Here is a 20,725-nt window from a genome sequence, read left to right on the forward strand (position 1 = left end):
AGTGGTGTATGACAGCCATGGTAATTCTAACAGGGGAGAGTATGTGCAAAAATGTAACAAATTCTGTGTATAAACAGTCTAAACAGATTTTACCAATAAAGATATAAAATTAGATGCTAATGTCAGTGTTTCCAGAAAAAGATATAACAAAAACTGTAAAAGTATTATGCTAAAAATGAGTTACAGAAACAATTAATAAACTTAACAAAAATTCCCTCTAAAATGCAAAGCACACTTTATCTCAACATGATTTATACAAGGAGATATATCAAATGAAAATCCAAACTCATTTTTTAGATACACTCAGAAAATTGAAAATGCTGTTCCCTATTTTAATTTACACGTATTTCTCAAAATAAGATTCATCCATGAACATTATTTTAGATTATATTTTTACATCCTCTTCAGACAACCAAGTGAAAAATCCAACAATACACAAATAGGAACCTTCATCAGTATACAAAACGGCAGTAGGCGGCGAGGTCAGGAAAGAGAACACAGTTCCATCAAACCAATACAACACTAGTACAGAGGCATCCATTTTAACCCACAAGGACAAAGCTGAGCCACAAAACAGGTTTTCCATTTCGAATCTCACTAATTCTAGTCTGTGTATTTTGACCTTAAAGTGGTCAAAATATTTAATCTGAGTGAATCTCATGTTTCACTGCCTACAAAGGCCTAATGCAACAGAAAAATCGGTCATTTTATGTTGCTGAGAGTTTTTAACTAAGTCTTTTACAAGTTATTTATTTAGCACATGACAGAATTACACACAAATTACTTTTTAAAAATCAAATCTGGAATTTCTATATACATTAAACCCTCAGCACAATTTCTGCCTCTGAAGTGCTACTATAGTGTTTAAAATTAAACAAACAAACATCCAGTAAACAGCATTTTATTTTATGACACTCCGTGTTAATACAATAAATATATAAAACTTCCAAACCACTGAGAACATGCAACAGTAGAGGGACAGATGGAGGGCCTGTATTCAGAAATGACAGTTACCATGATGGCAGCGCAATATTACTCACTGACAAAATATACAGACATCCCCAGATAAATAAACCAAGTCCCAAATTACAGCTCACTGAGCAATGATTTTCCAGTGTTCAAACTTTAGTTTGAAATAAAATAGCCACAACTTAATATTGCAAACTGAAAAATGATGTGGATGCTTACAATAAGAAGACCATTTCATGACTGTGATACTGGGTAATGTTAATATTAAACACTAACAAATGCCAATCTTTTGCTGAGTGAAAATGTGACTACTTACTAATTATTGTTCAGAGAATAGAGAATATACGAATTTAAAACCCTCATACCTTATCAAACTGTAAGCATTGCCATCATTTTAATGCACATTTATGTTTTTAAAAAACAATTTTCTCTCATAAACTTGTATTAACCCAAATAACTGGATTTTAGAACATTTTCCCCAATTACAAATCACAAGGTTCTGTTGGTTGAATTAGTTTTCGCTATTTAACAATGCTACCTTTGGGGATTTCTACAGAAGAGAGAGAAGCATTCCTATTCTTGAAGGACAGTATCTCAGTATTTTTCAAAAGTCTCTATGGTATATCTTTCATTCGTAATTTAAAGAAAAACAAAAATGGACTTGAGATATAAATTAATGACAAACAAAAGTGCTCTTGTATTTTGTGGTTAATCTTTTGAATGCTTGTAAAATCCACACTCAGTACAGCAACACTGATGAAACAGATTTTCAATAAGATTATAGACTGAAAAGCCTGAACTGGCTTATTTGGTTGAGAAAGTAGGTGAAGATTATCACTGATCAGAAATATTCATAAAAACAGCTTTAAATTCACTCTAAATCCTATTTTCATCAGAATAAAAGAAATATCTTCCAAGTACATTACTTCAAAAAGTCGCAAGTAAATCAAATGTAAACATCATCTGGCTGGATCCGAGTAACCTACTATCAAGCAAAACTTCTTTCATAAACAGTGAGAACTCGCCATCCTACCCCCAGCATGAAACTCATTTTAATTCCAGATTTGGGTGAAGAATGAAAGTGATTTAACCATTTATGGCCATCTGATTTTTTTTTTGAAGATTTTCAGTCTCAAATAATATACTCCAATAGACTATCCTTACTTAAAATCAAGTGAATATATTACCATCTATTATTCTGCAATCTTAAGTTAGCTAATGACTTCCAAAACACAGTATCATGACTTTACAAAATGTCCAAGTCATTTAATCAGTATTAAAAATTGTTCGAAGTCTCAACCCAAACATACTGAAAGAATGAACTCTTGTGCTGCACAGTAACAATTTTAATGTGATTATATTCATAATTAATGCATTCAACTGTCTTTGTATTTTCTTGGTTGGTACAAGTTAAATGTCTTATTTTTTCTAGTGCTGAAAAATTTTAACGTATTCAGTCTGTCTTGAAAATTGAAAGACAGAGGTGCATTAGGGATTCAAGTATATGTAAAATGCCAGGGTCTTTTATTTTTAATGCCACTAGAGATGAGAGGGTCAAAGAAAAATCCCTTAAATACTGTATATTCTTTCCAGACAAGGAGTTAGGCTAGACTTTAATACCCCTGTTAAAAATTACACACACACACACACACACACACTCCAAAAGAGCTGCCAAACACAATCTCCGTTCAATTAAAAAGAGTAGCCACAAGAATATACCAAAGTTTCCATATGGTAATATTTTACTATGATATGAATACTGAAAATTAAAAAAAAAAGGTATTATCACTACACTCTATTCCATCGATTATCTACCTTTTCTTTTGGATAATGCACTGCATATTATATTATATTCTCACATGGCACCCCAATACACTTTTATTTAAAAGAAACTATTACAGAAAATCATTTCTATGATCCTATAAACATCCCCAATCCTACAACCATAAGCAGTGCAGAACCCAAAATTCTAATTCTTTTAAGAAATGTAGTGCCCATGCAAGGTCAGAGATTGATATCAAAATATCAACTACTCTAAAAAAAGAAATAAAAAGGTAAAATTTACATTATCTACTAGGAAATGCACACAGGCTCTTCACCGTGACTGAAACTGCTAAAAAGCAAGCCAATTAAAAACCCCTAAGTCTCTGATGGCCTATTGCTTTCAGTATAAATAGGGAAAAAGGAAGGAAGCATTGCTTACTGCTCCGATGTGTGATCCTTAAATCTAAGGTTCTTGAAAGAATGACTGCCGCTAGCACTAAATGCATTTTGAATCATAAGTACTATCTTAATGTCAGTGTGTCACCACTGAAATAATTCACTGAACATTCATCCCCCAAAAAATATGGAGAATATTTATTTAGCATGTAATATCTTTTTCTGCAAGGGGCTCGGAAATATTAAGAAACTGTTAGATAAATAATAAGACAAAGAAGTTTTTCTGGTTTTAGCCCATGCACAAGTGAATAGGAAAGATACATGCTGTGTGTACTGTGTATCTTGAACATAAAAATATTTATAGAATACAGTAACTGGAGAAAAAAGTACAGTCAAAGGTAACGGTGTATTGTTTCAAGATGCTCTAGATTTGGTTACCCTTGAAAGCATTCTGAGCTGCACTAGTTGCTGCAGAGGAAGCTGCATTTGCAGCTGCGGTCTGGACGGTTTTGTTGGACATCACACCTGTTGCAAACTCTTGTTGGGCCTTCTCAAAACTAGCACCTGTTGTGCGATATAGTCCATGTACCTACAGAGAACAAAAGGGTGAGAGAAGGTAAATGGTAATCTACACATTCATTTTCAGCAGCTCTTCAATTAATCTCCACATTACTCAGAAATAAAAGGACCAGAAGATCAAGAACACCGGCATACAATATTGTATTTAAATATTTTCTTAACACAGGTTTTTCCTTTTTATGCCCAATGAAGAAGAGACAATTACGCCTATGCCAAAAATAATTTAAAGAACTTCTTAATCAAATGCAAAAAGCTATGTTTTCTGCTGTACCTAGCTAATTAAGATATTACAGCATTACAATGGTTTAAACGTAACAAGAGATATTCTGACTTTAATACATTAATTTACTACCCTAGACAATTCAAAGAGAATTATACCTTATCTATTTATATACTGGCTACATATACACCACTGACTCTTATTTTAATCAAATGGTATCATTCGATCATTTAATGTACCAAGTACTATTTGTCCTTAAAGATACTTCTGCTGTCCATTCTATATACCATTTAACTTTCTGTGTATGGTCAAATCCTAAAGGATTTACAAAACTCTTCTGGGAACTGTCTGTCCATAATGATTCATCACCCAAATCTTGGGATCTATCTTGATAAGTAGGGTTCAAAAATACTCTATCAGCATATGTTTTAAGATGCATAAACTATGAAGTGCATTAATATGTAAATCAGCCACTCAATTTAATACAAATGTGAGGAATGAAACACTAACAAGGCAAATTAGCACAAATATGTACTTATTATACGCCTACAAAGTTGGGGGGCCGAGGGAGGAGACAGAAAAGTGAACCTGTGATTACACTGCATTGTGATTAGGTCTACATTAGAGGCCTGACTGGAAAGCAATGAGAGCCAGACTGGAGGATGGGGGCAGTGCACCCAAGTCAGTCCTCCTCCCAAACCTGGAGAGGAACCGGTAACCGTGGCGTGAATGTGGAGAGAGGAATAGGAGAATGAGTCAAAGACTTTCAAGTTAAGCTTGGATACTGGGAAGCTGTTTCAAGAAGAGAGAAAATAGAGAGGATAGGTTGGTTTAGGGGGAAAGGAGATGCTGAGTTAAGTTCTAAACGTTCATATATCCCACAAATGTTTACTGAAACCTACTCTAGGCCTGCCACAGCACGGAGTGAAGATTTGGTTTGGAGCACAAGAGAGGAATGGGCTGGAGACACGGACTTAGAAACCAGTGGCACATAAATGGTCGCTGCAACTCTGACATAAGTGAAGCTGTCCATGGAGAACACAAAGTAAAAACAGAGTCCAGTACTGAAGCCTGTTAAGACACCACCATTTAAGACATACCCACAACAAGAAGGAAAGATGAGGAGAGGGATGAGAAAAACCAGGGACCTTTTCCCAGATGCCAAGGGATAAGGAAGCATGTTAAGGAATGAAGAAGTGTCAGGATAAAAGATAAAAATACCCAGACAGCCCCAAGTTCTTCTGATATAGTGGTGCAAGCAAATGCCTTATTACCGTGGACTGCAGTGTAAAAGGGTCAGAGAGAAAAAGAGAGCACTGACAAGTACATATAACAGTAAACCCTAAAATCTTTTCTTCTAGTACCATAGCACTATCATAAGTATAGAAGTAGTTATTTTTATTCCCTTTTCAAAACAAAGTTTTCTATGGAAAATTAAATATACAGATAAATTACTACTTCTATGTTCAAGAAATCCATCTCACAATGAGTAGAACATACGATTAGATCCTAGAAAACGAAACGTACTACAGAAATCTAATATTACCAGAGCCAGTCACAGGGCACTGTAATTACACGCTCACTTGTCTTCCCTTCCCCTTCCCCCCACAAGTTTTACGGGCATGTAATAAATAAACATTTGTTCTAATTTGCTTTATTTTCTTTTCAAATTTGTATTACATTGAGTGGCTGATGTTGTGTATTCATGGGCTTCATAGTTTAATCACTTAAAATGTAATTCATAGCCCCAAAGAGCAGAGAGGCAAAATAAAGGTAGCAACAGCACACATTTCTCAACAGTCTGTATCTACACAGACCCAGAGAGCCACCTAGAGGGAGAAGACTACACATGTACTCGGTGCACAAGGCTCAAACACGACATCCATGATCTCCATGGGAAAGGGTGACTCTTTCAGCACCCCAGCAAGACAACAGGCTAATTACAAGAGCAACATCTCAAAAAGCTTATCGTTTCCCTGCTATGTTTCAGAGTGTTATCTATTGATGACTTGTATTCCTTATGAAATCAAGGACAAAGTTATAAGACAAAATAGTGTAATTAAAAAAAACCTAAACAGGGACAGGCCCCATGGCATAGGGGTTAAAGTTGCATGCTCCACTTCGGCGGCCTGGGGTTTGTGGGTTTGGATCCCTGGCGCAGACCTAGCACATCAAGCCATGCTGTGGCAGCATCCCACATACAAAATAGAGGAGGATTGGCATAGATCTTAGCTCAGCAACAATCTTCCTCAAGTAAAAAGAGGAATATTTGCAACAGATGTTAGCTCAGGGCCAATCTTCCTCACCCAAATAAATAAATAAATAAAATTTTTTAAAAAAACCTAAACAACTTAAATACTTGTTATCTCTTCTACTTATGAGAATTGCATTAACCTAAATATTTAGTTCCAGCATTATCAAAGAAAGGACACTAGATTTGGTATCTACTGATTCCACGACTTTCTGGCTGGCTGTGCATCACTCAAAATCTGAAGTTTACTTCCCATAAAACAAGAGTATCTGTTGCCCTGTTTCTCAGAGTTTTCCTAAGGATAAAATGAGAATTATGTAAATGTGTTACACTAATAAAAATTTAATTAAAAATATCTGAAGAAGTATCACAGCCAAGATGTGTCAAGCAACTGGAATGTCAAGTAACTGCAGAAGAAAATCCTGCTTCCTTAATCTTAGTGTACACTGTGGTGGTGCATGACACAAAAAAACTGTACACTACGGAAAGTAAAGAACCACGGTACTTCACACAAAACAATCCAAACATATGTTTCCAAGAAAGCTGACAGAATACCATTTCAAGAAATCATGATTTTATTAATATAACATCCCTGTTATACCAAAATTACTTTAACTTTTTTAAAAGCTAGGAAAACACAAACAAATGAGGTGGCGCTTTTTATTCTTGTTTTGAGTTTTTAAAAAACATATGGATTTCTAGGCCTAATTTTTTCAATTAAACATTTCCTAGAAACCCTCTATGAACCCTCCTGCCCACAGATCTAGGTCAGATACCCCTACTGTAACCTCTTGAATTACCAGTCTAGATTCACCCTATTGAAACCCCACTCATCCTTCAAGGCCTATCTCAAACACTGCTGTCCTCTTTCTGCCTGGGCGAGCTGAGCCTCTTCCTGTTGTGAGCAACTCCAATACTCTGCACATCTTTTAAGGATGTTTATCGTGCTGCTGCTTTTGTAGGGTTTACCTGCATGTCTTATACCCTAGACACATTTAGTTCCTTGAGGGGAAGAGCTTATTTCCACTCATTGTTATACCCCTAAAAGACAACAACTTGCGGTAGAAGCCACTGAATAATTATCTGTTTCTTTATCTGCTAGGGATTAAAATATGGCCCCAAATTATCCTTATTACTAAAAAAAACAGTTACCAAATAAGTGCAATACTGCTCTAGCAGACTGTAGCTGTGTTACAAAGTAAAATGCTTAGTTTGCAATTGCCTCAGAGTTTAATTTAAAAATGAACATGTTACTCAATGAACTAACAGAAAAAGAACTCAAGAACTCAATCCCATTCACAATCGCAACGAAAAGAATAAAATACCTTGGGATAAACTTAACCAAGGAAGTGAAGGATCTATACAATGAAAACTACAAGACTTTCTTGAAAGAAATTGACGATGACATAAAGAGATGGAAAGACATTCCTTGCACATGGATTGGAAGAATAAACATAGTCAAAATGTCCATACTACCTAAAGCAATCTACAGATTCAATGCTATCCCAATCAGAATCCCAAGAACATTCTTCACAGATATTGAACAAACAATCCTAAAATTCATATGGGGCAACAAAAGACCGCGAATTGCTAAAGCAATCCTGAGCAAGAAAAACAAAGCCGGCGGAATCACAATCCCCGATTTCAAAACATACTACAAAGCTACAGTGATCAAAACAGCATGGTACTGGTACAAAAACAGGTCCACAGATCAATGGAACAGAATTGAAAGCCCAGAGATAAAACCACACATCTATGGACAGCTAATCTTCGAGAAAGGAGCAGAGGGCCTACAATGGAGAAAAGAAAGTCTCTTCAACAAATGGTGCTGGGAAAACTGGACAGCCACATGCAAAAGATTGAAAACTGACCAGTCTTTTTCACCACACACCAAAATAAACTCAAAATGGATCAAAGACCTAAAGATTAGGCCTGAGACAATAAGTCTTTTGGAAGAGAATATAGGCAGTACACTCTTTGACATCAGTTTCAAAAGAATCTTTTCGGACACTGTAACTCCTCAGTTGAGGGAAACAATAGAAAGAATAAACAAATGGGACTTCATCAGACTAAAGAGCTTCTTCAAGGCAAGGGAAAACAGGATTGAAACAAAAAAACGGCTCACTAATTGGGAAAAAATATTCACAAGCCACTTATCCGACAAAGGGTTAATCTCCATAATATACAAAGAACTCACACTGCTTAACAACAAAAAAACAAACAACCCGATCAAAAAATGGGCAGAGGACATGAACAGACATTTCTCAAAAGAAGATATGAATATGGCCAATAGACACATGAAAAGATGTTCATCATCGCTAATCATCAGGAAAATGCAAATCAAAACTACACTAAGATATCACCTTACCCCCGTTAGATTGGCAAAAACATCCAAAACCAAGAGTGACAAATGTTGGAGAGGTTGTGGAGAAAAAGGAACCCTCATACACTGTTGGTGGGAATGCAAACTGGTACAACCACTATGGAAAACAGTATGGAGATTTCTCAAAAAGTTAAAAATAGAAATACCCTATGACCCAGCCATCCCATTACTGGGTATCTATCCTAAGAACCTGATATCAGAAATCTCAAGAGTCCTTTGCACCCCTATGTTCATCGCAGCATTATTTACAATAGCCAAGACGTGGAACCAGCCTACATGCCCAGAAACTGATGATTGGATAAAGAAGATGTGGTATGTATACACAATGGAATACTACTCAGCCATAAAAAAAGACAAAATTGGCCCATTCACAACAACGTGGATGGACCTCGAGGGTATTATGTTAAGCGAAATAAGCCAGTCAGAGAAAGACGAACTCTATATGACTCCACTCATAGGTGGAATTTAGTATATTGATATGGAGATCTGATCGGCGGTTACCAGGGAAAAGGGGGGGTGGGGGGAGGGCACAGAGGGGGAAGTGGTGTACCCACAACATGACTAACAAAAATGTACAACTGAAATCTCACAAGGTTGTAATCTATCATAACATTAATAAAAAAAAAAATGAACATGTTACTACTTTATACCTACTAGGATGGCTATAATCAGAAAAAATGGAAAATAACAAGTATTGGCAAGGATGTGGAGAAACCAGAACCTCTGTACGTTGCTGGCAGAAATGTAAAAGAGTGCAGCCACTGTGTAAAATAGTTTGGTGGTTCCTCAAAAAGTTAAACATAGAATTACCATACGACCACCAAGCATTTCTACTACTAGGTAAATACCCAAAAGAGTTGAAAGCAGAGACTCAAATAGATCCTTGTACACTAATATTCATAGCAGCATTTTTCACAACAACCCATGTCCATCAACGGATTAATAAACACAATGTAGTATATAAAGTGGAATGTTAGTCATAAAAAAGAATGAAATTCTGACACATGCTACAACATAGATGAACCTTGAAAATTTATGCTAAATGAAATACACCAGACACAAAAAGAAAATATTGTATGATCCCACTTATATGAAATATCTAGCACAGGCAAATTCCTTGAGACAGAAAGTAGATTAGAGATTACCAGGGGCTGGGGGTAGGTGGAAATGGAGAATTATTGCTTAATGACTGCAGAGTTTCTGTTTGGGGTGATGAAAAAGTTTTGGAAATATCTCCATGACATATAAAGAACCCACACAATTCAACAACAAAAAATCAAACAACCTGATCAAAAAATGGGCAGGGGATGTGAACAGACTTTTCTCCAAAGAAGATATACGGATGGCCAATAGGCACATGAAAAGATGCCCGTTATCACTGATCATCAGGGAAATGCAAATCAAAACTACACTAAGATATCACCTTACACCCGTTAGAATGGCTAAAATAACCAAGACAAAAAATAACAAACGTTGGAGAGGTTGTGGAGAAAAAGGAACCCTCATACACTGCTGGTGGAAATGCAAACTGGTGCAGCCACTATGGAAAACAGTATGGAGATTTCTCAAAAAATTAAAAATAGAAATACCATATGACCCAGCCATCCCATTACTGGGTATCTATACAAAGAACTTGAAATCAGCAATTCAGAGAGACCCATGCACCCCATGTTCATTACAGCATTACTCACAATAGCCAAGATGTGGAAGAAACCTAAGTGTCCATTGACTGATGACTGCATAAAGAAGATATGGCGTATATATATACAATGGAATACTACTCAGCCATAAAAAAGGATAAAATCATCCCATTCACAACAACATGGATGGACCTTGAGGGTATTATGCTAAGCAAAATAAGCCAGATAGAGAAAGACAATCTCTGTATGACTCCACTCATATGTGGAATATAAACAAACACGTGGATAAAGAGAACAGATTACACCAGGAGAAAGGGGAGGGTAGGGGTGGGCACAAAGGGTGAAGTGATACACCTATAATATGAATGACAAATAATAATGTACAACTGAAATTTCACAAGGCTGTAAACCATCTTAACCTCAATAAAAAATAAAATAGAAAAAAAAGTTCTGGAAATAGACTGTGGTAATGGTTATGCAACATTGTGAATGTAATTAATGCCACTGAATTGAACACTTAAAAATGATTAACATGGCAAATTTTGTTATATATATTTTGCCACAATTTTTAAAAATTAATAATGTAATATACCAAAAGCCAATGAATTGTAAACTTTAAATGGGTAAATTGCATGATATGTGAATTATATCTCAATAAAGCTGTTAAAATACACATATAAAGATGATTTAGATGAAAATATAATATGTACAACATTACAATACTAGCAGAACTACCAAATTTGAAGATGCCTAAGTAAAGATAATTCATAATAATTTGGCTATATTAACCTAGATTTGAGATTTATTAAGTAACTAGCGTTGTACTTAGAGAAAAGGATAACAAAATAAAAATTTGGGGTAATCCAAAAAAGAAAATGAACAGACTTAGGACGCCAACTGAGGACAGGAGTGGAACTGCCCACAGAGTGCCCATTCTTCTAGGGACTCCAAAGTGTCACTGCATCGGCCCTGTGTCCCCTGGAGGAACACAGCAAGCACGTGGGCCAGCATTTCAAGAGGCAATGAATCAGCTGAAACTGGTTCCTAATCAGCAAAGGCTACAGCCGATGGATGATGGACGATTCGGGGGGAGGGGAACTAACGGGAGAAGCAGCATGCCTGTTTGTGACTACAGAAAAACAGTACAGTACAATCATCAGCATGCTGTCCTAGACCCAAAATAAAGCAAAAAAATAAATAAACAAAGGAGTGAATGATAATAATGCTTTCAAAGAAATGGAAAATCACTTTTAATCTAAGAAGACTATCACTTTATATATAACAGGATATCTTCACAAAGCATTTATTGTAAAACAATTTCAAAAACGAGATGTCATTATTCTGGATCATGTATCCGAATTCTATACTCTCCCACAAAAGAGTATTTGCAGAATAGATATTAGGGAAACTTGTTTTTTAATAAAGTGAAATCATTTTTTCTAAAATTATTTTGAAATATAAAAAGCAGTATTAGTAATTATTTTATTAACATCAACTCAACACCTATGAACAATTTTTAAAATTTTATGAAAAAAAGAATCATTAGGAACTAGATCCCAAAAGGAATATGAATTATGTATTATCTATTTCCCTCTTCCATACTAAGTTATTCTAGCTCTTATACCAATTAAAAGGGGGAAACTGTGGATTCCACTGATATACAGTCTCCTGTGACTCATTCATTTATTGTATTTGATCCATTTATAATACTTCCCTCTTAGCCCAAAACTATTATTCAATTCTTTCTAATAGTTTACTATAGAAAGAAGACCTTTTTTAAAAAAAATGCCACTTAGAAATCATCTAAGAGAAAATTTTAAAAATCTACTTGTGGGTAGACATCCCACATATAAAGTAGAGGAAGATGGGCACGGATGTTAGCTCAGGGCCAGTCTTCCTCAGCAAAAAGAGGAGGATTGGCAGCAGAAGTTAGCTCAGGGCTAATCTTCCTCAAAAAAAATCTATCTGTGAAAGGTAAGGATTGAACTATTCCCTTATCTATGAAGGAGTACAAAAGACAGATATTTTTTCATTTCAATTATTTTAAATTTGGATCACAAGATGGCACTATGGGGGAAACAGAGATATCACAGTGCTCATACGGGGTACATTACACACCAATGATTACCTGCTGCAACTATGCCAGACTTCAGAATGCCAACAACATTCTCAAAAGTGTATTCATTGTAATGAAATAAATGCATGCCACAGAGCACTTTTAGCTGAGGCTGGAGACACAAAATAACCTAATAAAACACAATTCTAGAGCCAAAATAGTGTGCACAGATTTTTTAGAGGGCATTAACTGTTTATGAAGAGCCTGACCCCTAGCGGTTATAAACCATGGCTACAGACCCACAAAGATTTTTTTTTTTTAAACAGCCAGTTTTGAGAAAGTGTGGAAAAGAAAAAAGAAAAGTCAGGTGTTTTTATTGGATCTTAATTTCTATCAAAGAGAAATCCTTGCCATTACAAATATGAAATCTGAGTCAAATTATATTTTAGCTTATAGTATCCCCATTTATTTCTACTTCATAAAATCATAGAGAAAATCAGCTCATCTAAATTCCTGATCTCATAGATAAAGAAGAAGAGATTCAGAGAAGTTTAGGGACGTCTAAGGCACCGAAAGGCGTGAACACCTATAAAAAGAGGTAATTGGAACTTCTTCATGAGGTAAAAAAAAAAAAAAAAGGTCAACCAAAACAGCAGAGTATGCTGCACAATTCCCCTATCGATGCTTTTATGTGGGAAGCAGTGATACTTCTTTGGAATGCCTGCATACATGAGCACGGCTCTAAAACTTCCCTTCATGGTTGGATCCTGCAGAAGTGTGAACCTGGGGAAGAAGCTGGCAGGTCCAAGACATGAGAGCTGCACACGGCGGTCAGTCACCAGCAGCTGCAGAACAGACCCGGCCTCCACACTCCAACCACTAATCACCTGAGCCACAGCCTCCCCCGTCCTACTGCTGGTTAAAATTCCCTCCACATTGTTCCCTCAGGAGATCCTTAAATGGCGAGAGGGTTCTACCCCAGGCCCTCTTCGCACTCCACATCCACTTTCCAGGCTTCATTTACATCAAGCGGATACTTCCTAAGTCTAGAAATCCAGCCAAAAGCTCTTTCCTTTGCTCCCAACTTATACATCTGAAAGCCTACCAAGTGCCCACCAGCATTTTGAACTCTCCACATTGAAAGCTGAAAACATCTTGATGCGCAAATCTGCTCTTCTTCCTGTACTCTCTTCCTGAATGATCCACCATCTAAAAGCCTGGGTGTCATCCTTGAGTCTTGCCTCATCCCCCAATTCCAGGCTCCAGTCTAATCAATCACTACCTGCTCATCTTACCTTGACTACAGCTACTGCAGACTGCCACTTCCTTAGTTCAGGCCACCACCTAGCTTCTCTCCCCATCTTAATCTCTCCAAGTACCACATCTCTGCCCCACAAATCCCAAATCTATTAAGAACAGTCTTTCTAACCTCAAATCAAATCAATTACTCTCCCCTTTAAACCTCTTCTATGGCTCGCCACGACTCTTCGGAGAAGATCTAAACTTCTTCAACAAGATTTCCTAGTTTACAAGACCCGGCAGGATACAACTACATTTGTGTGTTTGGCCTCCTCTTTCCCTGTCCTCCCCACCACCAACAGGCCACATTTCTCCCTGTCTGACTCATGCACGAAATTTATTTCCCATCCATTCTGAGTTACTTTTAATTCCCTGAATATGCCATGCTATTTTCTGCAATTAGATATGAATGTGGTTTCCCTGATATCTGGTATTTATCCACTCCTTTCCCCCTCATTCCTTTACTTAGATAACTCCTGTTCATCATGATATCTCAGCCAAGAAAATACTTAAAAAGACCTCACTACTTACAAAGATCTCCAAAACATGGTTAGGTGTCCCTCCTGTGTGCTTCCTATATTTGGTCCTACAATGGCCACTAAATTACTGGATTGTGGTACCCATTCATTTGTTTCTCTCCAACACCAAAATGTGAGCTCCTTGAGCTCATACGTAGTGCAGTACCTGGCACATAACACATGCTCATAAATGGTGTTTAACAAATGAATGGAACCTGCAACATACCACAAAATCCTCTACTATATCCTACATTTACTAAATGTCTAGTTTTATAAAGCACCCCCAATAATGCATCTGGAATAATAAAAGAATTGTTTAAAGAGATGTTGTAATGGTCCAGCCACGCTGGGGTGGCGTCTCACATGCCACACCTAGAGGGACCCACAAGTGAAAGATACACAACTATGTACCAGGGGGCTTTGGGAGAAAAAGGAAAAAATAAAATACTTTTTTTTTTAAAAAAAGGGCAAATGTACAAGTAAAATATTTCAAGAGTGCAAAGTGTTCTTAAATATAGGTACAATTATTTCTATGCATTCATTGTACATATTCTCGTTAGTCAACAGTAAAAAAAAAGTTAAAAAAAATGTCATAAGAACTTATTTTCTTTAAAGTGAGACCCACCAAAAAGCCTTTATCATTTTAAAACATAGGTGTCATTCCCAGGGTTTCTATATCACGTTTGAACACATGTAGAATACCAAAAATGTATGTCCAAGACACAATAAAACTTTATCTAAACAAATAAAACATTGATTTGTCTCCTCTCCTATGTAACGATTTTTCCTAAGGCTGTGACAACAGCCCTGGGAATTCTACAGGAAGAAGAACAGCTCAGATAACTGAGCAGTCACTGGAACAAAATTCCTATCATAAGCCAGCCTGAACTTGTCATCAGCTCACTTCATACTCTTAGGTGAATAATTTCATGTCTTTAAGTTTTAAATACAAATAAAATGCTCATACCACAAAATAGTTTTACTTCTATTTATTAGTCAGGTTAATATGCTTCATATTCAAAAAAAAGAAATCAGAATATATTTTTAAAAATCAAAATTTAAAAAATGAGGTTGACTCTTCAATTCATGAAAGAAGCCTTCAATTAATATGATTTCAAAATATTCCCTTTTTGCAGGAAGTTAAAAATGTGATGCAATTTTCTAAAATATATCTATGCATAACTTTTAAGTGTATTGCACAAGAACAACAATAAAAATGGCTGAGGCTACACTGAATTAAAAACAAAATGGGAAATGAGAACTAAACATCAGGTTCACTGTAAAAATCTACAGACATAAAAGTTCACTTACCTTTTTAAACATAACTAGTGAGATGACTGCTGATGCCGTGAAAAGTGCTGCTATGATTATCATCATGATTCCAATAGGAATACTTTGGTTGAGACCAGTAAGGGATGAAATCCAACCACTATGCAGTGATAAAAAGAAAAATGTAATTAGGTGAAGAAGTCACTAACATTTAAGCAAATAAGTCAAGAACATTTTTAAAAAATCACATAACTAACACATATTCAGCACTTATGAGGCAGGCAATATTCAAGTTCTTTATATGTATTAACTCATTTAATTCTTACAATTCCATAACACAGATGTTTTTAGGCTTCCTTTTTACAGACAAGGAACTGAATCACAGAGATATTAAGCAACTTGCCCAAGGTCACACAGCTAATAAATAGCACAGCGTGAATTCAAACCCAAACACCAAACTCCAGAGCCTTAAGTGTGTACCACAAGACGCTATATTTTTTAAGCCTATGAGTTCATTATTACTTTTTTTAAAAAGTTCATTTTAAGTTCTGCAAGAAAATATTTGCAAACCATATATCCAAGAAAGGGTTAGTTAGTATCCAGAATATATAAAGAACTTTCAAAGCTCAACAGTAAAAAAAAAAAAAAAAAAAATTCAATCAGAAAATGGGCGAAAGACATGAAGAGACATTTCACCGAGAGGATATAAAGATAGCAAATAAGCACATGAAAAGATGTTCAACATCATGAGTCATTAGGGAAAGAAATTAAAACTTCAACGAGATATCGCTACGCACCTATCAGAATGGCTAAAACAAAAAATAGTGACACCACCAAATGCTGTGCGGATGTGGAGGCTCACTCACTCGCACACTGTTGGTAGGAATGTAAAATGGTACAGCCATTCTGGAAAACAGCCTGTCAGCATCTTAAAAACACTAAACATGCAACTTCCATATGCGTCAACAATTACATCCTTGGGTATTCACCACAGAGAAATGAAAACTCATGTTCACACAAAAACCTGTTCGCAAATGTTCATAGTGGCTTTATTTATAAGAGCCCAAAACTAGAAACAATCTGGAGTTCTTCAACTAGTGAACGGTTAAACAAACTGTGGTACCTCCATGCCGTAGAAGACTACTCAGGAATAAAAAGGAATGAACTACTGATAAACACAACAACCTGGATGCATCTCCACAGAATTATGCTGGGTGAGAAAAGTCAAAGGTTACATACTCTTAGATTCCATTTTTATAGAATTCTTAAAATGACAAAATAACAGAAATGACAAACAGATTAGTGATTGCTCAGGTTAAGGACAGAGATGCGGCAGGAGGGAAGTCAATGTAGCTATAAAAGGGCAACATGAGGGACCGTTTGGTGATGGAAATGTCCTTTACCTTGACTATCTCAATGTCAAGATCCTGGTTTTGATAGTATACCATAGTCTTGCAAGACGTTACCATTGGGGAACACTGGGTAAAGGGTACCTAGGATCTCTCTGCATTATTTCTTATAACTGTATGTGAATCTACAATTATCTCAAAATAAACAGTTTAATTTTTAAAAATCTGAATTACATGGGGTCTATCTTAACACAAGTCATCCTGTATACACCCTCACTAGCAGATTCCTGTGCTAGTCACTACACACGCTATGCTCAATTTTAATATTTTTTCTCAAAAATACTTCTCTAAAAAAGCAAAAGAAATTACTTCAATTTCATAAGAACAAAAAATTTGTGCTGTTAACATAAGCAGTGTATTTTTTTAAACATTTAAAACATTTCCTTTCCCTCAAATGCCAAAGACTAAACACTATTTAAAATGATAACGAATGCTACTTCTTCCTAGAACTGATTTAAAATGTGTATGTAAATTCTCTGCATGAACATGAGGAGCTCTGCAAAGCCCACAGTTGTCCGATTACCAGTCACTACTCTGATTCAGTAGTAGCATATGAAATTGAAGTCCTTAACACACTCTGGTTACATGCTCATTTTAGTTTATGTACAGAACGCAGCAGAGTTGCCTTGTACATGATTTTAGCTCACAGGAATTCAACAGTATGCTGTGCAGTCATAAGAGAAAAAAGCGAGGGAGGGATAATTTTAGAGATGTGTACTCTTCCACCCACTGTTCCATTCAAGGCATGTTTGCTCCAGAGTGTATGAGGACAGAGAGAAATCTGCTATTACCTCCTAGCCTGGGTCCAAACAGTCTCAGTTTCTTAGGGTTCCCCAGTGAGCGAGCATTTTGCCATGCTGAGAATGACTCTATTGTTTAACGATACACGTATGTATGTATATGCAGTGGTTCCAATTCTCAAAGACGTGTGTCCATGTGTGTATGTGTGGTGTATATGAAAATATATGTTTGTATACCTAAAATAGTGCTTTACACATAATAGGTACCTTTTCCCTTAAAATTCTTGAATTTCTTTCTTTTCTCTCCCTTTTGCAATCCTTGGCCCTCCTGTCTATCTGATCACTCCTGAGTTTCCTTTTTACTCTTCCTCTTAGTGCCCATTATACATAGATATTTTATTTAAACTAGATATTATAGGCTGTTTTTAAAAATAGGAACATAGTTTTCAAATAGAATGGTTTGCCTAAAAGTTATGCCTTAGAAAGTTTTTAAATGGAAATTTTTTACTATTTTTACTTTTGCTTGTTTATTTTTGCTAGTTTGGCTTTTCTATGTTAACTATTTTTAGGAAGCCAAAATTATATGAAGATACTAGATGAACAGATTAAAACTAGAGGAACTGAAGTAAATGACCTACCAGTTGCCCCAGTTGTGAAATCCCGCAGCCTGGAGCACATGCACAGCAAACTGACAAATATAGACGAAGAAGAACACAAAGAATCTGAAAGAACTGTCGCTCCTTTTAAAAAAAAAAGGGGGGGGGAGGGAGGAGAGAAAGGAAAAATGTTATTTTTTCTCAATACTTTTACATCACTTGTAGATTGACAAACACTAAAAAATAAAAATACTTTTAAATATACAAGTGGCAACTACCTGAGGCTTGAAATTAAAATAACACCATAACATATGTGAACTCTTTATCCCAATACTAGATGATAATATTATTATTCCAACTTCATTCTGTCCTTTCAATTTCCAACTACACCACAAAACATCGACAAAAAATTTTGTTTTCCTTTTTTATTAAATAGCTTCACTGAATAACTAACATGCAATAAACTGCAAATATTTAAAATAGACAATTCTATAAGGTCTGACATACATATATATATCCGTAAACCTTCTCCAATCAAAATCGTGAAATATCCCGTTTCCCTGTGTACCCGGATACTCCTCCCTCCCCACCCCGTCACTGCTTTCTCTCACTAGAGTTTTCACACTTTCGAGTTTTATGTAAATAGGATCATACAGTATATACTTTTTTGTTATCTGCCTTCTTGCACTCAGCACAATTATTTTGCGATTCACTCATGTTGTTGCATATATCAAAACTTCATTGCTCTTATTGCTGAGTAGCACTCCACTGCATACTACAGTTTATTCATTTGCCTGTTGATAGACATTCAGGTTGTTCCCAGTTTTTTTACCATTACAAATAAAGCTGCTATGAACATTCAGATATAAGACTTGTATGAACACATATTTCCTTTTCTCTTGGCTAACTACCTAGAACTGAAATGGCTAGAACACATGACAGGTATATGTTTAACTTTTTAAGAAACTGCCAAACTGCTCTCCAAAGGGGTTATTTCATTTCATGTTCCCACTGGTGGTGTATGAGCATTCCAGTTCCTCCACATCTCACTAACACTTGGTATGGTCAATCCTTCAAATTTTAGCCATCCTAATAGGTATGGTATCTCATTTGGTTTTACTTTGCATTTCCCTAATAACTAATGTCGTTTCAGCACCTTTTCATGTGTGTTTTGTCATCTATATATCTTCTTTTGTGAACTGTTAAAATCTGTTTTGGAGTTCTTAATTGGGTTACTTCCCTTATTGTTGAGTTTTGTGAGTTTAGGCATACAAGTCCTTTATTAGATATATGCTTGGCAGGATTTTCTCCCAGTCTGTGGCTTGTCTTATCATTCTCTGAAGAGTGCCTTCTAAAGAGCAGAAGTTTTGCCTTTTTATGAACTCCAGTTTATCAATTTCTTCTTTTATGGATTTTGATTTTATTGTCGTATCCAAGAAATCTTTCCCAAAGCCAGGGACACAAAGATTTTTTCCTGTTTTCTAAAGAAGTTTTATACTTTTCAATTTTACATTTAAGTCTATGTTCCTTTTGAGGTAATTTTTTAAATACAGCTTAAGGAATAAAGTTCTTTTTTTTTGCAGATAAATATCCAATCGTTTCAGCATACTTTCTTAGAAAGACTATCCTTTATGCACTGCTTTACCTTTGCACCTTTTAAAAAAATCAGTAATCTACATATGAATGGGTTTATTTCTGGACACTCTATCCTGTCCCATTATTCTATTTGTCTATCTGTATGTCAATATCACACTACTATGATTACTGGAGTTCTCTAATAAGTCTTAAAATTAAGTAAAGGTAATGTTCCAAATTTGCTGTCCTTTTTCAAAGTTGTTTCGGCTACTCTAGGCTTTTACATTTCTATACACCTTTAGAATCACCTTGTTCATTTCTATAAAACCACCTACTGGGATTTTTACTGGGACTGCACCGCATCTACAGATCCATTTTAAGAGAATTCACATCATAATAAAATTGAGTCTTTCAATCCATTAACAAGGTATATCTCTCCATTTTGTACTTCCTACATAGATGACCATGTGATCTGCAAAGAAAGACAGTTACACTTCTTCCTTTCTAACCTGGATGCCTTTTCTTTCTATTCTTGCCTGTTCCACTGGCCAGAACTTCCACTACAATGCTGAACAGAAGTGGTGAGAATGAACATCCTTATCTTGTTCTTGATCTCTGGCAGAAAGCTTTCAGTCTCTCACCACTAAGTATGATGTTAGCTGTTAATTATAGTTTTTCATAGATGCCCTTTGTCAAGTTGAGAAAGTTCCCTTTTATTCCAAGTTTACTGAGTGCTTTTATCATGAAAGTGATTCAGTGCTGGATTCTGTCAAATGGGTTTTCTGCATCAATTATGATCATATGGTTTTCCTATTTTAGTTTGTAATATGGTAAGTTACACTAATTTTCTAACGTTAAACCAATCTTCAATTCCTGGAACAAGCTCCACCCACTGATCATGACATAGTATCCTTTTAACCTATTGTTGGGTTTCATTTGTTTGGCAAGATTTTCAACTATCCTAAGTTTACTCCATTTGCTGTTCATCACAGTGACTATTCCAACCCCAAAACACATTTTTCAAGGCTCTTAACATTTCAATTGACTCAATCTCAGCATTA

The 20,725-nt window shown here is 35.9% G+C and overlaps 1 protein-coding gene across 2 annotated transcripts in view; it reads right to left on the reverse strand.

The window, feature by feature from the left end:
- Nucleotides 1-760: 760 nt before the first annotated feature.
- The window catches only part of SCAMP1 (secretory carrier membrane protein 1), an 82,916-nt gene continuing 62,951 nt past the window's right edge, over nucleotides 761-20,725 (reverse strand). For both annotated transcript variants that reach the window (XM_044777962.2, XM_070517888.1), the window contains 3 exons: nucleotides 18,132-18,233; nucleotides 15,387-15,504; nucleotides 761-3,718 (listed from right to left, as the gene is read on the reverse strand). In XM_044777962.2, coding sequence (XP_044633897.1) covers nucleotides 3,554-3,718; nucleotides 15,387-15,504; nucleotides 18,132-18,233 — 385 coding nt within the window. In that variant the 3' untranslated portion in view covers nucleotides 761-3,553. The remainder of the gene's footprint in view (nucleotides 3,719-15,386; nucleotides 15,505-18,131; nucleotides 18,234-20,725) is intronic.

This window comes from Equus asinus, chromosome 9 (genome assembly GCF_041296235.1).
Source record: "Equus asinus isolate D_3611 breed Donkey chromosome 9, EquAss-T2T_v2, whole genome shotgun sequence".
Classification (NCBI taxonomy): domain Eukaryota; kingdom Metazoa; phylum Chordata; class Mammalia; order Perissodactyla; family Equidae; genus Equus; species Equus asinus.